Source organism: Calypte anna, chromosome 8 (genome assembly GCF_003957555.1).
Source record: "Calypte anna isolate BGI_N300 chromosome 8, bCalAnn1_v1.p, whole genome shotgun sequence".
Lineage (NCBI taxonomy): Eukaryota > Metazoa > Chordata > Aves > Apodiformes > Trochilidae > Calypte > Calypte anna.
The window spans coordinates 14,128,160-14,151,280 of record NC_044254.1 but is presented as its reverse complement, the minus strand read 5'-3'; the positions used below and the strand labels follow the sequence as shown (position 1 = coordinate 14,151,280).

The 23,121-nt window shown below is 36.2% G+C and overlaps 1 protein-coding gene across 1 annotated transcript; it reads right to left on the bottom strand.

Moving 5' to 3' along the window:
• Positions 1–42: 42 nt before the first annotated feature.
• On the bottom strand, positions 43–23,106 carry GLMN (glomulin, FKBP associated protein). Its single transcript, XM_030455455.1, has 19 exons — positions 22,939–23,106; positions 21,348–21,419; positions 20,717–20,842; positions 19,791–19,910; positions 18,915–19,023; positions 16,686–16,932; positions 16,188–16,287; positions 13,734–13,921; positions 12,510–12,563; positions 11,559–11,589; positions 11,104–11,193; positions 10,430–10,471; positions 10,269–10,342; positions 9,866–9,950; positions 7,094–7,203; positions 5,936–5,999; positions 2,612–2,735; positions 1,214–1,296; positions 43–1,071 (listed from the first exon to the last, which is right to left on the bottom strand). The coding sequence occupies exons 2-19, from the start codon at positions 21,411–21,413 to the stop codon at positions 979–981; spliced, it is 1,806 nt and encodes a 601-aa protein (XP_030311315.1). The 5' UTR covers positions 21,414–21,419; positions 22,939–23,106; the 3' UTR covers positions 43–978.
• Positions 23,107–23,121: the final 15 nt, after the last annotated feature.

Sequence of the window (23,121 nt, the reverse complement as noted above, 5' to 3'; positions counted from 1 at the left end):
GGATACATATTAAACAAAATACAGAATGTTCTTAAAAATATAGTTACATTATAAAAGACTGTATAATACGACCTATGTATTTGGAATTAAAATTTATATTAAATAACATTAATAGCATTCATCATATCAAATGTCCCTCCTAACAAAACAAAAAGTGGTTTATCTACATTACTGAAAAGCCATCCTTATTTTTAACTTGATTCTGAACTTACAAGCTCATCTGTTTATAGTAACTTTCCAAAATATTCAATAGCTCTTAAGGAAAACTTTTTAATTAAAGATGATCAAAATTACTCCAAAATATGGTTTTCTTGTGCATAACCAGGTATTTGTAGGAAATGTTACATGGTGTGTTTTTTAATCACAAGTGATGCCCATTTTGTTACTAATTTTAAACACATAATTTGGCTCAAAATTGATGCATTTTCCTGAAATCTGGTTTCATTTGCAGTGTTCTTCATTTAAAGCTTATAGGCCTGTCTATAACTATAGAAGCTTGTTTGTCAACATTATAAAAAAGTGCTAATAAAAATACTTGTGCTTAAACAGTGCTTCTTAATGGTTCTCCAGTCACTTTATTAAAATCTTCATATAATCCACAACACCAGGCAGCAACTATTAACAGATTGTTTAAAATAACAGAAAAATTAATGCATAACCCTTCCTCTTTGCCACAGTATAAGAAAAAAAAAAACCCAAAAAACAAAAGCCTAAAACAAACAAAAAAAACCCCTGGGTTTTACTTTCTAATCTTAAAAAGCATCAAATTCTGGAGAGGAGTACATTACTAAAGAGGCCATCTCTGAATTCCACACAACAGCAGCAGAAGAAAATAAAGAACAGCAACAAGAAATATGAATAACATTTGCTGTTTGTCCAGAGGCCACTCTAAATTGCTCCTTTTCAACTAAAGTCTCAAGTGAAAATGATCTAATTAGAAGTGTTTTAATTTGAATCCTTCAGCTGACCCAACTGTTTTCATCCGTTACAGCTTTTCACTTCAATGAGTTCTTCTACACGAGCAAGAACACTTTCTATTAAATCAAATGTGAAGAGAGCAGAGTGTAAAACCTGAAATGACAGAAAAGACTGATGTTTTTATTAGAATAATTTTTTTAACCCACTGCATTCCTACAAACAAACTACATTTGTCTCTACATTGAAAATAAAATTTTAGCATCTCTGAATAGCTTTGAAGGAAACGCTGAGTTACCTGAAGCTGCATTTCAGTAGTCATGGGAGGCATCTTTTCCCCACCAACAGTTACAGAACAAACTGTGTTAGAACTCTGTGCCTCTGTAGAAGAAAATAGCCAACAGAGATCAGGCTGCTGTTTCACATAACTTTTAAAATTAAGAGAATGTTTAGTATCTTACATTTCTAGACAATAACTGCCACAAACCTTGGGAATGACCAAACACAGCACAAACAGTGCTGAATGTTAAGAGAAAGGCAATTTGAGCTAGATGCAGTCTCTAAACTTTCTATAGCATATTTGACTACATTACTAACCAGGCAATATCTGCAACTCAAAACAATTCTATATAGCTAGAATACTCCTTTTAAAAAGAAAAAAATATATAAACTTGTAATTTTTATACATTTTTAGTATTTCTACATCAAGAAGAGATAGTAGAAAGTTCTCTAGCTCAACTTCATGAATCCAGACATGAAGTATTTTGTTGAGAAAAGGCTGCAAACTTCTTTCTTTCAGGCAATTACTTGTAGCAGGAAAAACTACAAGGAAAAGTCTCAAAACTAAGGGGAATAACCTATATTCAGACCACATTTGAAATTCAATATAATGCTTACAAAATTGATTGGGGAAAATTACATTGGGGAAGAAGGCTAAACCATTCACTGTGAGTTAGATGTTCTCTTCCAAACTCCAATCTCTTTATGCTTTGTCAAAGGCTTGGGAAATACAAGAGCTTCATGGCTCATTGTAAATTACTCCCTTTAGGAAAATACACACAGGTTGCCTTCAGAAAAAATTTTACTTCTCTGGCTCATATAGTTTACAACAACAGAAAAGGATAAGGCTAGGGGCAAATACTGACATTTTTGGTAGCAGAAATGCTTTCCTTGGGCTGTCTTAATTATACTGGAGATCATAAAGGAACAGAGCATCTAACATAACATAAACAGAAATGCCCTGAAGCTGCTCTAGCTCTCGTACCCTGTGGAATGTCTCATCTTAACCAGCACAATCTGACTCAGTGTTGCTTTAACAGAGCAGCTCTTTGTTGTGTCAATTATTTCTTCTCTTCTTAACCTCCCCACACCTAGTATTAGACCTAAGAGCTACATATTCACAGAGAGACTTAGATGCTCCTCTCTAACTGTAAAATCAAGATTATAAATGTAGAACAAGTTTTGAAGATCTTCATATGATATTTCTAACATGTTTCCATAAGGGTTACAGGTATGTTGAGAAAATGTCAGATTTGTCTGACAAATTATGAAAATTATTAATATAAATATATAAGGTACATAATTTTTATTATTATTTTGGGTTAGTGTCAACAGTTAAATAAAACAATCTACACAGCACTTACCGTTTCCAAAATGTCTAAATTTGAACTAAGCTAAGAAAAAGAAAACAACTAACCTCTTCTGTTTTCTTTCTTATTTTTTATTTCTGCTTCATAGTGTGCTTTTGACATATTGAGTCCTACATGCAGTGGTTTTAAAAAATTTTGCTGAATCTTGCCAAGTGTGGTCCATACACCGGTCTATTCAAACAGAAAAGGGAAGGTTACAAATTAAGTTTTAATGAAGCATTGCTAGTTTTTTTAGCACAAGTTCTTGGACTAGCCTTCCCAACATACACTTCTGTGCTGTGAGGAAGAAGAAAAAATATCATTTAGACTCATCCATTTCAGCATGAATTGCATCACAGTGGAAATTTAAGCTCCTCTCTCTCTCCTAATTTTTCACTATTTGTTGAAAACTGGAGGATGAAGCAGTCAAAAAAAAATAATGCCATAACAAAAGCTCTGATAACTGTCATGCTCCCCACATATTTAAGGATCTTGTCTAAAAAACATTCAGTTTAAGAAGCATCGTAATAATGTTACTGACTATGCTACTACCCCATCCTTAGGCACAATCACCAAAGATACACATGAACTTCTCCCCAGTTTGGCACGGGTGAAAGGAGAAGCTTACGGTAATGGCACTCAGGAAGCAAGAGATAAAAGGATAAAATGCTGAAAAGTAAGGCTGTTCAAGGTTATGCAGCACAAGAGGAAAACCCATTTGCCTGGGCACCTAATGAACTTGCAGTTACAAAACTGCTGTAGAAGGAAACTTATAAAGCAGTCTTTGTGCCTTTAGATATAGGAGCCATTTATATGATGCCTGTCTGCAGGCAGTATTCTCAAAGGGCAGAGAAAGGACAACAAAAATAAGATTTCTTAAGCAGAGTTACTGATTACAGTGGAAAATTCACCATATTTTTATGCCAAATGACAGTGAACTGGTCAAATATGAAAACTGGCAATTACTTCCACCAGAATGGGGCTAAAAATTAAGAAATAACTTTCCAGAAAAACACTGATTTGTAAACCTGATCAATGAAAGTGCTTAGTCCATAGCAATCAAAACATCTGAACTGACATTAAAGGAAGAATTTTATTTCTGCCTCACTATATGAACTTCATATATGCATCATATATGCATCAACAAGACTTGATGATCTTGAAGGTCCTTTCCAACCATGATGACTCTTATGATTCTGTGAAGGAAGACAAGAAGTCAAGGAGAACTGGGAGGGCTTAAGCTTAGGGGAAAATTTCAGAAGAGCTGATCTTTTCTTTTTTTTTCCCCTACATCTTTTTTATGCTAGGCACTACACAGCACAGGTACAGGAATTGTGTGCTATTTACATATAGATTTTTACTACTAATAAAAGAGCAATACTTCATTTTTTACAAAGCTATACATTTACATGAACTGAGCAGACCATAATCAGCACTAAAATAGTAATCTTCCTGTAAATCTAAGAAACTGATATAGTACATCAATACTAATTACATAAATATTAAATTAGAAAGGCACCAATTGAAAGCTATTTTAATATACATTTTGATTATCATTTTTGTTATCAGTGCAAGCTGTATTATTATTACTCAGACTAATAACATCTTTTGACACTTATAAAACTTGTATTCATAGATCTCAAAGTGCTCTAAAAGCAGGTAAGAATTTTTTCTGTATTTTAAGAAAATATTCTGAAGTCTAGTACTCCAAACCATAAATAAAGTGAAGGAACCTGGAAGAACAAAACACCTTAACATACTTGTCTGCTGGTTAGAATATTCATCTAACCATGATATTGCTTACTGAAGTCAGGAAAGGTTTTTCTATACTTTAAAACTGAAAAACAATTTTTCCTTAAATTTTCACTAACTTAACCAAATATTTAAATGCAAAAATCAAAACTTTTAGTACTCTGTTTGGGTTGGAATTCAAAGTTCATCTAGTCCAGTCCTCTTGCTATGAGCAGGGACATCTTCAACTGGACCAGGACACAGTTGTTTGCTTCATGTTACAATGGACAAAAAGCTGCTGCATTGCATAAACCAGAAGAATAGTGGAACACGATAGTTTGAAAGAGTCAAGAAAAGTTGCATTTACTATGAGAATAATCAGGCATTTGGCAGCACAATGTAATTGGAAAACTAGACACATAATTCCATTGACTCTTCAGTGCTGTAGCAAAACAATGCAAGTCTGAGCACTTACAAACCAGCTGCTAGAATATGGAATCCAGATATCAACACAGTTTGAATAATTCAAACAAGGGTCCCATTCATGAACTGCAGGTGGACAGCACTGACTGTACATTAAAACAGCAGATCCACCACAATACACTACACTGAAAGCAGTTGATTAACAAAGAGTTTGCATTGATCTACCTGTAACCATTGTTGCTGACTGATTCAGCCAGAAAAAACCAAAACAAAAGAAAGGAAGAAGTGGGGATTACAACTACAGCTATAAAATCCTGCTTTAAACTGAGGTAGCATAATGCATGGGTAACATACAGAAGGGCAGTTTCAATTTTTTAAATACATTGCAAAGTTATATATGCAGAGTATTTCTGGAATATCTACATTCAAACATACACATATGGAAGAAGTTAATGTAAAAAGATATACCTATAATAAAAATATAGGTTAAACACAGTGGTAGGCAGTTTAGGTTGGCAAGTTACTTTTGTGCATAAAACATTCTCAGCTGTATCTGGTAATGCAATGTAGGTGAAAATTGGATAGGTCTGGCCAGATAGATCTTGGAGACAGGAATTTTTCAATGCTATTACCTAGAGAAGTTTTAACATGTACCTATGATACAGTTGTTGTAAATATAGAATACTGTTTTGCACAACTAAAAACTATTTAAATATGATTATTAAATACTTTCCAATAAATCTTAATACTATTACCTTTAAGCATAATGCACAAAATCTATTTTGCCTAGAGACTAATAAAATGGATCTTTTGAACTGCAAAGTTTGTATTATTATTATTATTGTTGTTACTGTTATCGTTATTATTATATCCAGTTTGAGACTTGAGGGGTAGCAATGCATAAATAAGCAAGGCTAAAAAATAGTTTCTGTCGTGGGAATATTTGATAGAAGTATTATTTCATGCTGATAAACTCTAAGATCATGGACATACAACACAGTTCATTAGGAGAGTAAAAGGATTAGTTTGTTCACCTTAACAGTGAAGTATGAATGCAATCAAATTTCATCAGAATAATATATGACTTCCCATAGTTAGCAAAAACATCAGTTCTGGATTACTATCCATTGCAAAGAAAAGAAAAAAACTATGGTTTTGAATCAAAGATTACACATGCTCACATTAGTCCAGCTCTCAACCTTAACTAATCAATCATTTTCAAATCAGTTAGTACTTACTTGATTATCACTTTCACAATCCTTAATGACTAAGTACCTCAGTAGATTCAGTGATGCCATAATCCTGTGAATTAAAAATACACTATTATTTAGAAATCGGATTTATATTACAGGGATAATTATATAGCTGCCCACTAGCTAGATACCCTAAAAATATGAATTTGTACAAAATGTAACCACTCTGTTGAGCAATATAGTTTGGTCTAGAGCATGAGTGCACAGTAACATCCATGTTACAAGAGCTGGCACTTTGCAAGCAAGATCAAACTGTCAGCAAATGGGAGAAGGCTGGTGGTGACTGTGATGGAAAGAGTTCTCTGAAAAGATAGAACCTTATCAGAGAGTCTGCAATGTGCATCACTGATGATCCACAATTGATATGAAGCCAGTGTGGCAGTTTTATTACTGTATTGAACTTTTACTTTTGAGTGCTTTTTAAAAATATGCCTTTTGTTTTATCATACATTTTAGCAGAAATTATTTATTGCTTTTTCCAGGTAACAGTGCAGTTACAGAACACCTGGGGTCTTACGTAGTTTTGTGTCCATCTGGACACTATCACCCTACTGACTTACAAGCCCAAGATTTACTCGTACAGGAAGACACTGGTCTTATAAAAATATTTCTAGGTTTTTTTATCTTAATGCAAGTATTTGCTGTTCAGGGGACTCATGAGACACTGTATTTGCCACTTGTGAGATACTGGATTCCCAGCAGCAATCTGTGAAACATCCTCAAGAAGGCTGTGTACTGTAAGTTGTATCTGGTAATTGCTGTTCTCCTGTGCCACACAGACATTTCTGCACATTTCTTTTGCTCCTCCGATTGCTTCCACAGAAAGCCAGCAAACCATACAGTCCTGAAGAAATGCTTTACTAATTAGTTCTGTAATTTGACATCCGAGGCCTTATATGCCCAGGGAATGGAGGAGAAATTAATTTCTTACTGTTAAAAACACTGTAACAATATATGTACTTATATACATAGTTGAAAGGATGGTTGAAATAACTAGTAACTTCCAATTTTAGTTACAAAAATGTAAAATACCTTGTCACCTCATTAATTACAAGACCACATACCTCCCATTTAGGAAGATATTTTTAAGTCTTTTTAAATTATTTTAAAAAGGAAAAAAAGCCTTTAACTAAAAGCCTTTACCTATCTGAGTTGTGCAGAAGATCAGTCTCAGCACCTTCTGGAAGCAAAAGCACTAAATCTAGAAGGGAGATCAGGTGGTGTCCTGTAAACCAAATGTTGTCATGTTCCTTCTGAAAAAAATGATACAAAAAGTTTAGCTAAGTGCAAGACTTGTAGATATCCTAAATAATTCCAAAATAATTTTTAAAATATTTAGGGGGAAAACAGAAAAGAAAAAAAATAAAATCAAACACTGGAAGGACTGTGCATGTGACTGAAGTATACAAAGTAGTCTTTTCATAATCCTCCCTAGATTGTCTCTTCATACCAAGATGTTCTTTTTAGTTTCATTAGAATAGATTCTCTACCTTTTCACCATACCACTATCTATATAGTCAATATTTGTTCACATAAATTTATCAAATTGTATTAGGCACTTTTTTTTTTAATATATAGTGATGTGTAGTGAAATGAGGCAACCAGGTGCCACTAATTGCCAGGGAGTGAGCATGAGCTTGTGTCAAGCCCACCTGTGCCTAATTAGGGTGGGCCCCCACTGCACATGAGCAGGACCAGGGGGCCAATAAAAGGTAAGACCTAAGACAGGCTCAGCTCACACTGGAACTCACAATCTTGGCATGCTTGGCTTTAAGTGCTGCTTTCAGCACTGCACTACCTTTACTGCTCCACTAGAGCTCATTGCCAGCAGGGTGAGGCTTTAGAGGAGTCTCGAATCCGCAGCCTCCAGCATTGCTCGGGCTGTGCCGTTACGTGCTTAGCCGGCTGCACCACTCAAGCCTCACCTTTTATTGGCCCCCTGGTCCTGCCCATGCGCAGTGGGGGCCCACCCTTATTAGGCACAGGTGGGCTTGACACAAGCTCATGCTCACTCCCTGGCAATTAGTGGCACCTGGTTGCCTTGTTTCACTACAGTGATGTATGGAACAATTACTATGTACCTGAGCCTCTATTAATTTCATACTAGGATCACTTTTTTTTTGAAGGATGATCATGTTTTTAAAGTTTCTTTGTGTACTTCTAAACCTACAACTCCTTCACCTCCGTGTTTTTTTAAGTGGAGGAAGGACATTCAGTTACTTTGTTTTGAAACAGGAAGCAGGGAGAGGAGAAAGGGGAAAAATGCTTAAGCATAAAATGAAGAGTACTATGTTTTGAAGTGGCAAAACATCATTATTTTCATGCCCTCTGCATCACAGTAAGACCAATTATTATCAATAGTCACAAAAGTTCCACTAAATTACAACAAATTAAGAAGTGAGAAGGGTCAAAACAACAAGAAACACCTCTCCCACTTGCTTCGATGAAGTTTTCTAAAGCCTTGCAGCTGAGACCCCTGAAGATCCCCTCTTCGGTGAGGATGGTTGAGCCTCCCTGCACTGGCACTACCTTAAAGTTGTGCCCATCATTCCCAAAGAGCAAGTGAGCAACACTTCTCTCCAGGATCTTTGTGGCCTCTTCAAAAGGCAATTTCATGTCAGCAAAATGAAGCTGAGAGAATGGAGCTGTTGCAAAGATCCCACAGTGGCTAAGTCCTTACTACAGGAAAAGGCAGGTAAGGTTGGGGTAAGAGATGCCATATACAGGGGGAAAGCCAGGCAAGAGAGGAAACCATGAGAGAGACACAATGGAAGGAAAACTGATTTTAGAGGACAAGATCAAGAGAGTAATTTTCTGTTAAGTGACATCAGCTTAGGGACCTTGAAAGATTAAGACTAGCTGGGCATAAAAATTAAGATGAAATAAAAAGACAGCAGTGGAAATTTGTTATAATTATGTCTATACCAGAATTATTTGAAAGAAACCTAGAATATTCAAATTCTTTTGATTAAATTTTTAAATGATTTATTCTTTTAACAGCCAGGGAATTCTACAGGCAAGAAATGTTCTAAGAGAATTTTGTATATTAATGTATTAAGAGAAGCTGCATAGTCAAGAAATTAATTAGTAAGGAAATTTCAGAATATATGGAACAATTTTCATACTACCATCTTCTTCACTCTTGATGATTCAATATACAGGACAACAAATAGTCTAATAATTAGTAATTGGCTGTTTTCTAACATAATTAGAACATAATATTAATTATGCTAGCATAAAATATGCATAAATATACCATACTGTCCTATTTGACAAAAGCAGTCTCCTTGAGAATCACATTTGGTTTGGAAAAGGCCTTAAGCAGTTTTTAAAATAAAATTAATTCCTTTTTCCAACTTTCCGGTATAAATGGTATAAAATATGAGACTTCAGTGGTTTTTTATCTAGCTCAACCCTTTTTGGTGAATTTAACATTTGTGAAGCTATCGTAATATAATGCTGCATGTCATCATAAAAACCAAGAAAAAAATGAGTAATTCTCTCTAGGCTACTCCTTATTCTAGAAATAAGGAACTGTGAAGATGAAACAAAATACTGAGTAGTTCCTCTTTAAGAAAGAAGAATATATTTTCAAGCACAGAAATGGTAATTGTGCAATTTTAAAATCTGTTTTTAAAATTATAATGTAAAAATACATATACAGAAATTAATATTTCTACATATACATATGTAGAAATACCTATACATAGGTATAGGTATAGAATACCTATACATAGGTACATATGTATACATATACAGCCAAATTAATATTTTAAATAACTTCCCGATCTTACGTTTCTTTTCAAAGTGGATTTTTTAATACATCCATGAAATCTCAAGCTGTAAACATTTTATCAACATAAAACTAACAGAATTTTGAGAGAATAACTAGTTTTCGAGTGGTAATTGCCTCACCATTAACGATAAGTGAATCTGATCTTTTATATTTTTAATAATGTATCCTTCCACACCAGCATGGTTGCTTGTCTTCAGTAAACACCTTCAAACAAACAAACAGACAAACAAACAAAGATATTATCTCTTCAAAGCTACCTATATAACTACCTCAAAACTTAGATGACATTATGGCCACATTCACCAAGTGGGAGTTTTACCATGGAAAAATGACTGTGTAACCTTTAAACACTAGTTTACATAAGACAGCTGATTTTACGTCAAGCAATTGAAATTTATGACTTATCTAAAAAAACATATAGTAAAATTAATGTGATTTACCAGATAGAAACAGTCAGAAGTCATTGCATCTATGCTGCAGCCAGACTGATATTACACAATCTACAGTAATATGGATGCATACCTGAATAATGTATATTTTCCTTCTGCATCAAACTTGTCTATGAACAACTGCAAAATATTTAAACTCTTCTTCCTCTGAAGGAAAAAATGGAAGAGTTTATCAGATTAGTTCCAATTAAATATATTCAGCACTTAACTGATCCAATAGGTTTCATTACATACCAGATGCTCTATGGGACAAAGGGTCATAACTTTCACCAAATCCTGCAGTTGGACAAAGAAAAAAATGATTTCTAATTACACACAGATTATTACATTACATCACATCACACTGATGAGACCTACTCAAGACATTAAGAAAATACACCCCAAAATTAAATATACTCATCTCATAAAACCATTATTATTATCAGATCATATGATATGATATCATATCATATCAGAAGATTCTGACTGGGGACTCCAGTTCCATCCAGTTATATCCAGTTCTTCCAATTCTATCAGAAGATTCTCATTACATAAATTGACATTAGCTTTAGTGGCTGAAATCCCAGAGCTGATACCCAACATCACTGGTGTACTGCTGGGGACAGTAAGAGTATTGTCAAGCAGAAGATTCACAAGGGAGAGGCAAAAATGAGTATCATCTTTCATCTAAGATCATTGCTGACCTGCTTCAGTGGCCTGTACACACACAAAGTATATTTTAATTGTCACTCAAACTTCCTGCTGTAGCAGGTAGAGAAGACAATCAATTCTGCCTAGCAGTGCACTGGAGGTTTCAATTGAAAGACACAAGTGTACTAAGGTTCAGTACAATGTCCTATCTCAGCCACCTAGAAGACAGCATTATATTATTTATAATCTAAAGACTTCTGAACATTGCTTCTAATTACCTGAGGTACATTAATGAAATCTCTGAGTTCTAAATACTGGTGGAGAAGGCTGTTATCTTCCATTCTCAGTAAACAGCTCTCAAACAGATCCTACATGGGAAGGAAAAAAGCTGCCAACATTCTGCACATTTACAAGACATCAGTCTATATGCTTAACAGTTCATGGCTAAAGCTGCCTTCACTATAAATGCTCATTCACATATCCAGAGTTCCTAGGAGCTACAAACATAAGTGATAACAGGAATTTAAAACATTGATGGATGTGTGAAAAGGTCAATAACTTTAAGCTTTTTTAAGACTGAAGAATACCTAATTAAGCCTCAAGATACTTCTGAAACGATTATCAGGATTATGATTAGTACCTTTCTTAGAAAGGGAAACTAAAGTTTTACCCATATTTAAACCCCCCAAAATAAACATACAATCACTGAAAAATTTGTTAAAAGAAAACTTACAAGTCCTTTAGATAACACAGATTCCTCTTTTCTAGAAAAAAAGAAACATTATCAAATTTAAGTTGTTAATTAAAAATAGACACTGAGACACTGTTGGTATTTCATAAGAAATATTAGAACAGAGATCAAAAAGAACTTGTCCCTCAGTAATTTTCATTCTATTTTCTAAATAAAATATCTTCAATATTCCTCTCAAAAGATACTAAACTGGCTGAGGAAGTTGAAAATTAGAGTCTTCTCTTCAGGGCCAAAAATGGCTCTTTGTCCCCCCAATATTTATAAACGTTCAAAATCTTTTATCTCACAGGTATCAAGGCACTGACTAATGAAGAAAATTAAACTTTTCCCAGATTATCCCATTTGTCCGCAAGCCTAAGAAAAACACACAGAGCCTAAACTGAAGAGACCAGGAAGCTTTGTTTACATTTTACCAGGAAACAGTGAACAATTATAATGGAACGCTTCCCTTCTGTAGCAGTGCTGAAACTATTTGCTCAACACTGCTGCTTATGAAAAGTGAAATAATTTACAATATATAGAAAAGACTGCTTTCCTTTGGAAAGCCTGACCTCCAATCAGGCTTCAAATTGTATCAGAACACATTCAAGTAAATAGGATCAGATTAGTCTTCTCTACTAGTAGACTGTCACAGAATTGCAAGTAAAATACACACTCATTATTCTGTATCTGTTTAAAAGACCTTAATTTTGCATTTTCAAAATTAAGTTTCTGAAAATGATTTAGCAATACAAGCTGAAAACAAATAAATCATTGTTTTAGACAACTTTTTTACATTTCTTAGTAAAATAAGCCATCTTGTTGTGGAACTTGCCATTTTAACTCTGAGGTTTAAAAATCTGCTCTGAACTTATGTGGTATATTTAAAATTCAATTCCATGAATGACTACAATCACACTCGCTATCTAGAACTCCAAACACCATAAACTCTACCTTTTCAGCAGCACGTCAATATGAGTCATATTGCATTGCAGAAGGTATGATGGACTAAAAGAGAAAAATTAGGTTTACATTAAAACTGCATAAGCCATATATATTTGGACAGTTAGTGTGTTTGACAGAACTAGAATTTCTTGAAAAGTATATAAAACTTTTAACAAATTAAAAGATTAAATCAAATTGTCATTAATAACTCTTATGTGGAAACACTCTTATAAATATGCAGCAGAACATTTAATACATTATTTTCAACATGTAACTAATCCTATCAGTTTCTTTAAAAGGACAGGGAATCACAAATACAGATTGGGAAAAGAAAGTGTTGAGGACAGCCCTGAGGAGAAGGACTTGTGGGTGATGGTGGACCAGAAGCTCAACAAGAGCCATCCGTGTGTGCTTGCAGCCCAGAAAGGCAACCCTGACCTGGGCTGCATCAAAAGAAGCACAGATAGCAGGTCAAGGGAGATGATTCTCCCCCTCTGCTCTGCTCTTGTGAGACCCCACCTGGAGTACTGTGTCCAGTTCTGGAGTCCCCAAAACAAGAAGGTCATGGAGCTCCTTGAGCATGTCTAGAAAAGAGCCACTAAAATGATCAGAGGGCTGGAGCACCTCTCCTATGATGGCAGGCTGAGTAAGCTGGAATTGTTCAGCCTGGAGGAGGCCCTGAGGTGACCTTATAGCAGCTTTTCAGTATCTGAAGGGGCCTACAAGACATGGGGTAGGGCTTTTTGCACAGGTGTGTACTGAGAGGACAAGGAGCAACAGTTAAACCTGAAGAGGGGAAATTTAGATGAGATATTCCGAGGAAGCTCTTTACTATGAGGGTAGTAAAGCACTGGCACAGGTTGCCCAGGGAGGCTGTGGATGCTCTCTCCCTGGAAGTGCCCAGGGCCAGGCTGGATGGAGCCTTGAGCAACCTGGTCCAGTGGGAGGTGTCCCTGCCCATGCAGCAGGGTTGAATCAGGATGACCTTTAAGGTCCCTTCCAAGCTGAAACTTCTATGATTCTATGATCTAAAATTAAACCATAATCTGCAGGACTGCAGTCCTTTTTTTATGTATATAAGCTACATAAAGTAAAAATGCATAAAGGTTGACATAAACATAGGTGAAATACATAGTTTTCACTCATAACTATTCACAAATGCCAAGTTTTCTGCTGCTCAGAAAGAACCTTCGAAGTACAGACTTACACTAAGTAATGAAGAATAGCTCTTACCTAAATACCAGTGGAAAGCAATCAATACCAAAATGCTGAACAAACATCAGATATGACAAACATGCCAAAGAATCCTCAGAATTCTCTTTCTCTATGTCTGCAAATTCCTGATTCTCCCAGTGTAGACTTTTGCCTTTACGATGTAAAAACATTAATGGTATCAGTTCTCTCATAACCCACAAAATGTCCTAAAAAAGAAAGACAGAATTCCTAGAGTTGCCTTTAAATGACAAGTATACCAAGTAAGTTTCGGTTTCACCAGTATTTACAAAAAATTCTTACATAGCATATGTTTAAGTTAATATATGCACATACACAAATAAAGCCCTTGCAGGAAAAATAACTACTGTTAGAAAATGATACTAAGATAAAAATGTCAAGCACTCAAAAGATAGCAAAAGACAAAATGAAGGTAGCCTGCCAAGCCCTAGTTTGGCTTCCTTATCCACAGCTGCACAGTGGAATTAATGATGATACCTTCATGACCACCTTATGCCACATATGCCACCCTATGCCACACCCTGGTCTTTTTCAGATAAAAGAAAACTCAGTATTTTGTTTCCTACTCACTAATCAACACAATGTTTTTATATACAACACAATGTTTTTATATACAACACAATGTTTCTCAACTAAAGGCAAGCCCTCCTTTGAAGTTACAGGCACCCTGCATGGCCTTTCTTTCCAGTGATGCACAACACTGACTCCTGAGAACTTCACAAATAGTTGTGTTTTCCCACACACAAACACATATATATTCACGTGGATTAGAAGGTAGTGTAAGTCCTATTATATCATGAAGAAACAGCAAGACCAGGGTTAACTCACTATTCCAGGGTTGTCCAAATTGAACATCTGGGAAGATGTCAGTCAAAGTAGGACTTCACTGATGTAAACTGCAACTCTCATTAACCAGTTTTACAAACAGCAGCAATTAATTTCTTTGGAAAATTAAGGAAAGGTAATTCATAATTAGAATTTAAAAACATGGTTTCAGACTGTGTCCAACAGGAGAAGCAGGATAAAAGATGAGAGATCATCTACTGGTAATCCCTGCCTCCTTCAGCGCACACTCTTAAGAGTCCTGCAATAAATGAAGTAAAGGTCTCAGACAAGACTCTGTCACTGCACAGCCCTGGCAGATCCACACAGAGGTTCCATCCTATGCCAAGACATGCTGTGGAAAAAACTGGATGTGATAGTAGTAGAAAACCTAATCATAGTTGAAAAACAACCAAAAGTTTTGCTAACTACTTAGTATGCTTTACTTTACAATCTTAACATTTGGATATACAATTATGTATACAAAAATGCTTGAGTATTTAAACACAAATTGAAGAAGAAAGGGAATTGCATCATATGGCAACTTTCATGCTTGTCCTGAATACATGCACATTTTAACACACTTTCATAAAGTGTATTCTCCTCATCCTAGCTGGCTCCAAGTCATCTTTTTGAAATTCATCAAGTCTTAGCATGCCACTCCCTCTCCCAAAACAACACTCTGACCCAGTCGCTCTGCTCTTCTAGGACCCATAAGTCCTTGCTTTTGCCTTTCAGATTCTCTTCCCCATTTTTCTGGGAGGACCCAACTGAGTGACTGTGTGGGGGCTTAGCTACCAGCTGGGGTCAAGCCACTACGTTTGGATATATAGGAAATAGTTTTTACCACATTTAAAACATGAACAATGCACAGCTTTGCTTGCTGGAACTTTACTAATCACACCTACTCATATTTCTGAAAAGATAAGCATTCTGAAAACATGTGTGTTGCAGCATACTCATGAGTGTATTACCTGACTATCTCCTTACAGGGCTTGGTTTTGCTGCACATTTAAATAAAATTATTTATATTCACAATAATCTTGCTCTAATAAAACATGGCTGCTATGTAACACATTCAAAACCAGAGTAAATGAATTGGTAGCATGGAGTGGACACATTCCCACTGCATTTCCAGCTACAGCATCAGCAGTCATCATTTCCAGCTACAGCATCAATTTATACGTATTCTTTAATTGCCAGCTGGTACTGCAGTAGGCACATTAGTGAGTTCTCTCTGTAACACTCTTTGATGAAAGATCACAGAGACTTACCCTTGTTGCAGTACTTCAGCAAAGACAATCTTTTAGATATTTTAGTAAATTCAGACATGAATTTAGTAAATTCAGTCATGGCAAAGCAGCAGGTGCTAATTCAAAGGTGCTAATTCAAAGACAAGTCCAAACTTGTTTATAAAGGAGCAAAACTGTGTCTGCAAGATTTGTAATTTCCAGAGATGGGACCTGGAACTGTTGTAGTTCAACTCTCAACTCTCTACCTGCACTATCTTACAAGGCCCAGTAAGTCAATCCACTAACCAATAAAAGAAGCAAAAGGAACTCCAGAACAAATTACAGGTAATTCTGAAGTAGACCACTCGTTCTGCAAACCCCGTATTTTGACTGTACTTACTACAATTTCTGTTGCAAAATGCCGGAAGGGATGTTGTTCAATGCCTTCAAGTTGCTCCAGCTGAGCTGTCAATAATGGGTATTTCAGGCTTTTCATACAGCTGAAATAAAAAGGGGTGAAACTAAATAACCAGTAAGGTCACAAACATAGTCTGTAAGTGTCACATCTCCAGTAGAAGCATCCCTTTGACTTCACCTCCAGAACATGACTATCCTCACTGTTGTAAATGAGGGGAAGCACAAAACTACTGACGCAGCTTCACAGCACAGAAACTATTTCTTTAACCATTTCCCTGTATACATATAAAAAAATTATTATTTTTACCTTTTTTCTCTCACTTCATAAATATATGTCATAATTAGGGTTTTTCTTTTTTGAAATATAAGTTGTCAGCATTATAAAATGCTAACGATTATTTATTTACTACCTATGTATTAAATACCTATGGATTATTTTGTTAACTTTCAGGTGTATATTATTCTAACATAAACCACTCACAATTTTAGTAATTCTTCTTTCAGCTCCATTCCATTATCTTCTGACAACTTTTCCATGTTTTTAACAACTTCATTCACAAAAGGTTTAGCAAAGTGCACCACTGCATTACAACACTGACAGAGACCCAGTTTATCTTCTTGTATTTGTTGTTTTGTATAAGGTACAGGTAATGGAGTAAGCTGATTCATAATCATGGCCAAGGAGATACCCACTGAGTAGGCCTTCTTGTTCTGAAGTTTCAAAAGCACTGGAGGAACAGGGAAAAAAAAGAAAGATTAGAGACAACATTTTGTGACATTAAGTTATTAGTAGAGGAAAATGAAGAAAAACAATGTAATAATGTAACAGCATAAGCCTTCTGTTTCAGGTAAGGAGAGGGACTGATACCTGAGAACACATGAGCATCATCAGCTAGTTTAATATGCTATAGTTAAGATGACTGGATACTTGAGACTTTACAAACAGCAGTCACACATCCCAACACATTCTTCCCTTCTCAGTAAATCGAAAAAAAATCTGTCCTTCCAGAGCTAGTCTGAATTAATTAGTATTCATTTATCTGATCTGGAAAACTGATTTATTCTTACTTTATTGCTTGACTCTTTCTACGCTCAGCAAAACCAGAAGGAAAAGACCCAACTTTTCTGCTGAGATCTCATTCTGCCTGAAGCAGCTCTGAGCTGTTCCATAGTCCACAGCAGAACCAACAGGGGCTCCCAGACTAAGCACAAGTGGCTCCTCACTTAAAACTGCATTCAGTGCAGGCTGACTGCGAACTGGCTACCCAAAAAACCTCACATACTACCAAAATGCTGCTCTTGTTAAATTTGATATTTAATTTTGATTTTTATTTCAATATTTGATATTTAATTTTGAGCATATCTCAGAGACTGCTACAATCAGACTTAAACTGGGTACAAGACAATTGATTTCATCTCAACGTCAAAACAGAAACAAGTAACTTGTTACTAGTTAGTGGGCCTCCAAACCCAACATTTTTAGTTTTCATATGTAAGTCAGAAGAATATTTTCCCTCACCAATCAAATAATTCATCCTGCTTCAATCTATGAAACTTGGGATTTGTATTTGTCCTGGTTTGGGCCAGGATGAAGCAAATTCTCAGTCTTGTAATTTTGCTTTCAGCAAAGTCTCTTGTAATTAGCTGCACTTGCTGAAATTAAGAGCAAGTTTCCCATACAGTCTCTGCTTCTAGGACTGCTAATGCTTGTTATTGATTGTTAGAGCTACAGAATGGTCTGCAGAAACAAGGCCACTGCTCTGTTCTGAGAAGCAACTTATGCTCCAGAAAGAGAAAGGGAATAAACATGTCACACATGCAGCCTTCCTTTAGGGAGGAGAGGACAAGACAGGTGACCAAAACTGACCAAATCAGAGTATTCCATCTCATACGCCTCATACTCGGTATAGACTTAAGGGATCATGAGGGTTAAACCCCTTCTCTTTGCCTTCGCCTCCTCCCTTCCCTTCAGCCCCTTTCCGTCTGTGGCATCCTGGGAGGATTCTGACTGTTCATCAGCCTGTGGTCCCCATCCCTAACAGCCTGAATCCCTCCAGCTCCTGACTGCTGCTGACTCCAGGAGTTCAGCCTGGACTTCCCCAGGACAGCCCTGCAGCCTCAGTGGTGATGTGAGCATTACTAGGGGAAAGGGAGGAATGGTATCATTTTTCTGTATATTTGTATATACTTAATAATTTTTCCTTTTTATCATTACTGTTTCATTAAAGCTGTGCAGTTAATTTCCAACCCATAAGTCTCTCTCCCTTATTCTCTCTCCTGTCTTTATCAGGGAAGGCGATTAACAGAGAGCATCTGGCATTCGGTTAATTGCCAGTCCAGCATTAAACCAGAAAGTATTTTTTAAAAGTCAAATACTGAAGAATTTCACAAATCCATGTAATTATTTCTGTAACAACAGTATGAATAGTTTACACCTCTAAGTGTAACTGGCACAAGACCACATTCTTGTATATGATGAAAAAGACCTGAATATTCCTTTTTTTCAACTGATGCTATTAATCTTATCGAAACACTTTTTCTAACAGGCCAGTATAAGCAGAAAAAATACAGCTTGTGTTATTTTGCAAAATGTAGTAGGACTGTAAAACCTGTCAGGATTCTAAAACTATTCCAGCAAAGGCTAAACTAATCTGATAAATAAATGAGAAAATAATTTAATTCAGAAATCACATGAGGAAGGACATCTTACCTGTTTGCAAAGGCTGAAGCAATAACATAACAGTTTGGCACACTTGCTCAGGAGAGGTCTGCTCAATCTCCTCAAGTAAACCCAAAAAAAGTTCCTTCGGATAGCACAGCTGCAGTAGAGGGACAATGTGTGTTTTTAAATTACCATGGTCAGAATTAAAAAATTCAGCACAAGCAAACTTCAATACTCAAGTTCCTGAAAATCAAGAAAGCAGATCTGGACATTCAAGATAGTCTTTATAAAAACCTACAAATACTAAACGGTACTTCCCTACAATTAATGTCTTCTGTAAAGTATATATACATTTAAATTTCCAATCATAAACTGAAAACATATAATAATAAAAGACTCTAAACCTGATTTCTATGACCTATAAAAACCTTACAGTACCTTAGTGAAGTAATCCTTAGTGAAGTAGAGAGCAAATAAAACTTCAGGATGAATTTAACTCAAGCTGTAGAGTTTGCAAGTTGTTTATTAAGTACATGAAAGGGAAACGACTATCTACAGATTAAAACTTTTTTCCCCTACTACTCCATCAGAATCACCAGGTATTCATTTTCATACTGTCCCTGCAGTCAACAAGATACAGTATTGCTGCAGTTACTCTGACTGCAGCATCTGGCTATCAAAAACTTCATGAGTTCTACCTACCTTTTCCGTCTGGGTAATGCTGTCTCTTTGTCCAGTTCCTAATTTCACAAGATTTGTAAGAGAATAATTAACCTACTTAGATGAAAGTTGCTGGTCATTTTAAAAGTTATGGGAAATACCCAGAAGAAAACAAGAGTATTGCTATTTTGTTGTCTTTGGAAAATTAGGACCTTTCCCTTACCTACAATTATTTGATAATAACCATGTATTTCAAAACCATACCTGTGCTAACTGATCTAGTATCTTCAGGCAATGTTCTCGCTTATCGTCTTCCTGTTTGTACATGAAAATACATCTAACAAGAGGAGAGAGAAGATTCCAACCCATATTCCTGATGATAACCTAAAAAACATATTTTCAGAGAACAAACCAAAAGTAGACATGTCCTAAACTGAAGAAATTTGTACATATAAAGACCATAAAACAGAACAGATAAACATCCTGGTTGTTACTAACACCACAATGAAGTCACTGGAAATTTAACATCTATTACCATAAAGTTCTGCTCTTGACATACATTATATTCATTCCCCACTAACTATAAACACAGGTACATATATTGTGTAAATTTCCTCAATGTATTAATTCTAACATGTCAATACATATTTTTGAGAATGTTTATGACAATACATTTAAATCAAGACCAAATAGGGCAGTTTTATGAAAGATTTACAGACATTGTTTAACCTGAGGTGATCAAGGTCTTCAGTTGTTAATCCAAACTCACAAAATTCAAAACCTGATCATGAACACTACAAAACACAGTCAGAACATTCCACCCTACACTTCACTTCTGAGCTTCCTATTTATCTGTGACCAATTTAGTATATTCTTCCAGGTCCCCAGAGTGCCCACAGGCATTAATATCTCTTATATTAGTATCAGCCAAGTTGGCTCTTACAATTTTGGCCAATATTCTTATATGTATGTATCTGCGGAGGGTTCACCCCAGGGAGAAACTAAGCACCCATCAGCTGGTTGCTCACTCCCCTGCTACAGTGAGAGAGAAGAGAATCAGAAGACCAAAACAAAGAGTAAGTCATGGGTCATCGTAAGGATAGTGAAAGTAGCTTTCCCTTTTTAATACGTTTTATCTATTTAACAGTGTGTTAATGCACAACTAATATACAGTGTAGACTTAAACTCACCTTATTTTTCTCATTTTGAATCACTTCTAGTAACTCAGATGCATACCCATCTTCTAAACATTTCTGACCTGCTACCTGAAACAGATTAAAATCTTCTCCTTTGAAATCAGCTTCTTCTAGAATTTGCTAGAACAAAAAGAATACACGTTTAACTCCTTACTTATAAAAGGCAATTAAAAATAAGAGAATCCAAGTTTTCATTTCAAAATTAAGTGTGGTGTTCTTATAATTTGCCTTTTCTTATGTAAGGCCTTGCATATATTAAAAAAAAGCTACCAAGAGCCACTACAGAAGACTAAACAGTATTTCAATAGCACCCTCTAAGCTAGACTACAGCATGTGGTTTGGAAGATGCACTTTATACAAGAACCTGCTAGGGCTTTGTTACTTCAGAAAGGTACTGCTGAGTATGAGAACACTTCTTTCTCCAAGAAGCAGAAGTTATCAAGCATAATAGGATAAGCAGCACATAAAAAATCAATGAAACTGGAGTTCAGGAGGCTGATCTTAGTTGCCCAATGAGGAGTTCTGCTAACAAGTGTCTTGTGTTTGAGGGGCCATTTTCAGGTTTAATTATAATATATTAAGAGAAGTGCAAACTTCTTAGTTTTACAGAAAGAAAACTACTTACACATCTTTGTATTATGGCTTGAAGTTCATCAACTGCCATTATAGTTTGACTGAGTTCCTCTGGCATTAAAAACTGTTATAAAGAGTAAAGTATTAAAACACATAAAGTAAAAACAGAGACTGAAAAATAATTAAATTCTCAAAAAAACCAAAAGCCCATACAAGAATAAGAACAACCTAAGAGACAGTATGAAGACCACATTATTAAAAGAACTAGGAAAACACATTTTTAACAAGTATACATTGTATCATTCTACCCTCCATATTTGCAGGAGACAGTATTACAGACAGGAAACAACCTGCATTCTATGTACAGCAATTTTTCAAATAATATCCAGGTCATCTTAAGAAGTTAGGAAGCTTCAGCTACCTCTTGGGCACATACATTGAAAACTGCAGCTAATGCAGAGCAAGTCTAGGCTCACTGCATTCCAAGTGTGGATTCCCATGCTACACTATTTTTCTGTGACTCACCAGAGAAGACCCTGCTCATCTGTGACTGAACACTGTAACTTGATGCCTGGGATGGGCACACCTGATTCAACCATAGTACCAAATTATATCAACAGTCCAATCAAGATTACATATGCGATAACATTTCTTTGCAGTGTTTGTTGGGCTAGTTCAGTGGCCTTTTACCTCTAGATACTGTAATTTAAAACTTCCTTCCTAAAAACAATTAAACATTTCAGTAGTTTTTAAAATACATACAAAATTTTACATAGTCAGGACCATGAAATGCAAATAAAATCAAGCTTGGTTATCCATGTGACATATCATAGGAGCAGTTATAATCTTTACAGTATTAATAATTCCATGTGCTAAAACCTGTCCACACGATAACTATAAATGTCAGTTACCTCCTGTACAACTGGATACTTAGTTAACTATTCAGCAAAACACCCAAGTTCCATGTTAATACAGGCATCTCAATCTCTTCTTTTATGGCTGACCTCTGCTATGCCACAGAACATCTGCGTAACAAAGCCATCTGGATGTTCACAAAAAAAGGCAATCACAAAAGCTGAAAAAGCACCTATGAGTCACTCTTATTATTCAAAGAATAAGCAACTCACTTTCTATTCTCAAGGGACTATTTTAACAACACTGCAATCTAGCAAGGTACCTAGCCTGTCGTTTTAATCTGGTCATCATCATATACTTAGTTACCACATATATGTGTTATTTGAGCTCTTAACTTTACGAAATATTACTAGTTCTTCCAAAACTATTTAAAAATACTTTTAAAGGCCGATATTCTTGCATTTTTAGCCCTCAGTAACTTTACAGTATTCTTACTGCCTTGAAATATGCGCTGGGCACCCACCGGGTTGTTCCAGGGATTTACCAGCTGAGCTCGCAGACAGATTCAGGCCTTAATACTTAATCCAGTTTCTAATTAAATCTTTTCAGAGGTTTCAGCGGCAAGTGGGCAGCACTTAAACCATGTGAAACTTTCCCCTGTTAATAGTCGCTAAACACCCCCCTCTTCAACCAACACCTCAGTCCTTCCCCTAGGCAGAGTACCACAGGCAGGCCAATACCGGGAGGCTGACAACGCAAGCCTGGACTGCAACACGCACCCTCCTCACCTCAGGAGCCGCCGGTGGAGCCAAGCGGAGCCGAGCGGACCCACACCCCCTCTCCCGTGATCGGCTGTGCTCCTCCTCGCCCGCCGCTCCCCAGGACTACAAGGCCACCGCCGCACACCCCCGCTCCCTGATGCCGGCCCGGGCCAAGCCGGGACGGCAGCTCCGCCCCGGGTGAGAGGTCAG